General features: G+C 41.6%; 1 protein-coding gene across 1 annotated transcript; it reads right to left on the reverse strand.

Moving 5' to 3' along the window:
• Positions 1-287: 287 nt before the first annotated feature.
• Positions 288-3,316, reverse strand: LOC124283450 (lengsin-like). The gene is made up of 3 exons (XM_046719515.1): positions 3,166-3,316; positions 1,170-1,448; positions 288-784 (listed from the first exon to the last, which is right to left on the reverse strand). The coding sequence occupies exons 1-3, from the start codon at positions 3,314-3,316 to the stop codon at positions 288-290; spliced, it is 927 nt and encodes a 308-aa protein (XP_046575471.1).
• Between the last annotated feature and the right edge of the window lie 903 nt (positions 3,317-4,219).

Below are 4,219 nucleotides of genomic sequence, written 5' to 3' on the forward strand. Positions count from 1 at the left end.
GAAAAATTGCCGATGTGACGTAATTTTTTAACTCACTCACTCACTCACTCACACATACTTCTGCCAGATGTATATAAACGCGAACAAATCATTACCCTCACCATAGAACGTTCTGCTGAAAGTAGAGTCCACTGTACTATTCTGTCTGTGTAATAAGCACGTATTCATTAATTACTAAAGGTAATGATGACATCAGACGAATGGTATTATGCATCATAAACATACCATCCTTAATTGTGGTAAACACCGAACCAGCTACAATGTAGTTGCAGAACAAATATATTTTATCAGAGGTAGTCTTCTTTTTCTAAAGTAAACCTTTCTTCGTCAGCCTCGACATCTTCATACTTGGCAATTTCTGTATCTCTCTTGCTCTGGACAAACCATGCCACCAGTTCTTTCCCTAAGGCATCACTCAGATCCTCGTCCTGTTCCAGCTCATCCAGAGCTTCAGCGAGGGAACGGGGGAGAGATTGATCATGCTCTGATGTCCCTGGGAGTGGGCACTCCATCTTCTTGATGACACCATCCAGTCCAGCAGCAATAGTAGATGCTGCAACCAGATATGCATTGCATTTGCCAGTCGGAAGTCTGTTCTCGATGTATGTTTTCAAAGGACCTTCGTTCTTAATGCGGAGGCATGCTGCTCGATCCTCTACTCCCCAGCAAGGAGTTGTAGGTTTCAGTTGGCAGTCGAAGTTTCTATAGCAGTTGACCGTGGGGCTGGCAAAAGCACTGAGAGCTTTACTGTGCTTCAGAATACCAGCAATCCACTGTTTGGCAACTACAGACAGTTTATCAGGAGTACTGGCATCATAAAACACGTTTACCCCAGATTTATTCCACAGGGAAAAATTTAAATCTGTACTCAATGCTATTTGCTCTTTGGAAGTAAAATGAGACATGAAAGTTGCTTTAAGACCTTTTAGATCTGCCATTTCTAGCAGGCCTTCCTTCAAATTAAACACCATATCCAGGGACGTAAGTCCATAATTTGGTTTTGTCACGAATTCAAATACCCCAGGCGAATATTCGACATGATATTTTTCAACATCAATTTTGGACTCTTGATAGTTTTTTGTCAAAGTGAAATATAAGCTGGCCGTGTTTGTTAAAGACTTTTTGGCTGTAAGAATCCTGTCCATCGAAAACCGTCTCCAGAGTCTCACCGTCAAGTAGTTGAAATTCAATTTCATGGCTAGAATAAAACTTTAATCCCAGATCATCTAACCTCTGGAGCTGTTTTCTTGCAGCGTAACGAGGACAAGCCCCTTGTGGGGTATTGTCTATCTTCCATCGAGACTCGCACAGCAATTCAACAGCCCTCACTCCCTCTGGAGCCCAGGGAATGGGTCTCAGAGTAGCAAGGTCAGGAACGATTAATGCGCTGCCAAAGTTATACTTTATATGGTCCAAAAACAGTGTCTTAGGGTCATGCAACAAAATACCTGAAATGAAAGAACTGTACATGAATAACAACTAATATAGGTACTGACAAACATTAATCATGTTCACATCATGCCCATCACAAGCAGAACATTCCTATCGAAATTTGAGAGGTATGGCTAGTATTAGTGAAGATGACATCAAACTCTAAGTCAACGTATTCTAATCCTAAAAGATCCCTTCAAATATAAGCCTACACTTAGAATATCCTCTCCCCACCTTTACCAGTGCAATCTGTTAGCTGATAATGAAGGTGTTTCAGAAATGCTTACGAAAGCAACATGTCAATCTCATAAAAATCAGATGCTTGAAGCTCATGATTCGGTACGTCATTTCATCGTGATCATTATCCATCAGCAATGTAACATGTCTTGATTTTGAATGGAAAAATGGCCGGTGATCGGATCACCTACAGTACCACGAAGAAGATGACAGATTTTATGCAGCTATCAAATCGGGGTAACACATTTTGTCTTAATGAGATCATTAGAAAGCACGAGTCGATAAGAAAATAGATACCATTGGTGTAAGAGTCGCCGTTGATTTACTCAGCTACATTAAGTCCCATATAACTTTTATAATATTTGGGATGACACTTTCTTAGTAAAGTCCAGATTCTAGTACTTTTGTTTTGTTGAGTCCCATCTAGGATTCGAACCCACACCCTCAGAGTCAGGCACCTAATCGCCAGCACATAAAGTCAGACGCCTCAGCAACGGCGGCGTCTACATTGTGTATTCATACATTAAGTCAGCCTGTCCAAAATCGATGTTAATTATCTATATATAGTATCTATACATATGTATAGGACTTATCCATATTCATAATCATAGCAATATCCATGAAGGTATCAATGTAAATGAGCTCATAATAATGTAACTCTACTCCTAATGTCATTTGTGGAAATATGTGGAGAAATATATTCTGCTGGGTTTTTCATGAATATGTTTAGCAGGCCGTGTCAAGGCAAGAGAGGCCGCAGTAATACGGACATAGGTTTCTCATTCATCTGAAGACGCAACTCTCCACATAGAGGGGCGTTGGGGTAGCCTAGTGGTTAAAGCGTACGCTCGTCACGCCGAAGACACTGGTTCGATTCCCCACATGGGTACAATGTGTGAAGCTAATTTCTTGAGTCCCCCGCCGTGATATTGCTGGAATATTGCTAAAAGCGGCGTAAAACTAAACTCACTCACTCCACATATAATTGTGGGTTTTGTTACTTTAATCTTCAAAATGAGCACTGCATACAAACAAGGTATTCTGTTCCCCATCTTCTTCACAATAGAAGTGATTTCTCCATTTCAGACCAGTAGTGTAAATAATCACGCGACACCTGATGGATGTAAATGTTGAAATGTTATGTTAAAGCTGGCCATCACATTTCAGTTATCTCATATGAATGGTTCTGGTGGTCAGGGAGCTTTGGGGTAGCTTAGTGGTTAAAGCGTTGGCTCGTCACGCCGAAGACACGGGTTCGATTCCCCACATGGGTGCAATGTGTTAAGCCCATTTCTGGTGTCCCCCGCCGTGATATTGCTGGAATATTGCTAAAAGCGGAGTAAAACCATACTCACTCACTAATTCTGGTGGTCAGATTCCAATGTTACTGCGTGCGGCGTTAAACAACAAATAAACTTGAAAACTGAAAGGATGTATCCCATACACTAGACCTACGCTTCCTATCTGACTGCTGCATCTAACATCGTCATTTCTTACCTTGGAACATTTCCAATCCGTTTTCCAGATATTTCTTGGAATGACGGCTAGCCACCACTTGTCCACGACTCATGCCGTTCAGATCACAGATGGAAAATCTTACATAGTCGTACTTGGCAATTTCCTGTGCGACTTTCTCTAACCTCGACATTGTAAAATCAAAAGTGATAGTTGCTTCTACTTGAACTTCAGCAGGCTGAGGGGGATATGAGACAGACTGGATATGTATCATGACAACACATCCATAACAGGTGTTACCAGATTTTTTTTTTCCAGTGGTGCTATATGACAGCAAAAACACAATGGCATATTCAATTATATTCAGTCCCATTATTCTCCTATCTATGATATCACGGGCTGCCCCAATGAATCACCCCGCAACAATTGCCTTATTGTGTTAACATTCCCCAACCTTGTACATCAACCTTATCAATTCTGTAAAAATCATTCAACTTACTGTTCTTACTTTACTACTTATATATACAGCTTGCCTGCAATATTGTACATCACTTGCTTGATAACGGCGTTAATAGCTACACCTTAACGTCGCTCATATAAATAATAAAGAAGTTGTATATCCATAGAACACCAACATGTTGTCCATGGTCTCATGGTCTGTGACAGGACCATTGCATTATTCTCAGGAGCGTCTCGGAACAAACTGTCATGAGTGAGTGAGTTTAGTTTTACGCCGCACTCAGCAATATTCCAGCTATATGTCGGCGGTCTCGACCAGACAATCCAGTGATCAACTGAATGAGCATCGATCTACGCAATTGGGAACCGATGACATGTGTAAACCAAGTCTGCGAGCCTGACCACCCGATCCCGTTAGTCGCCTCTTACGACAAGCATGGGTAACTGGTGATCAATTCTAAGCCGGATCTTCACTGGTCAACTGTCATGTGTAAGCTATACGTAGATACCGGTTGTGTGGATAGTCTGATCAACTTCAGCTAACTGCAACTGCGGCAATGGGGGTTTGGGTGATCCTAGCACAGTCAGGCCGGATCATCAGGTTCTGGTCTTCTACACATGGTACAGTCGCAATGTG

This window comes from Haliotis rubra, unplaced genomic scaffold (assembly GCF_003918875.1).
Source record: "Haliotis rubra isolate DU_JTF1 unplaced genomic scaffold, ASM391887v1 Scf1093, whole genome shotgun sequence".
Taxonomy (NCBI): Eukaryota; Metazoa; Mollusca; class Gastropoda; order Lepetellida; family Haliotidae; genus Haliotis; species Haliotis rubra.

Coding starts and splice junctions, on each gene's coding strand:
- LOC124283450 (XM_046719515.1), bottom strand. CDS start 3,316: ATGTCGAGGTTAGAGAAAGTCGCACAGGAAATTGCCAAGTACGACTAT. Junction 1,449..3,165: donor CGGATTGGAAATGTTCCAAG/GTAAGAAATGAC, acceptor CTTTCATTTCAG/GTATTTTGTTGCATGACCCT. Junction 785..1,169: donor TGAATTTCAACTACTTGACG/GTGAGACTCTGG, acceptor AACTGTCTGTAG/TTGCCAAACAGTGGATTGCT.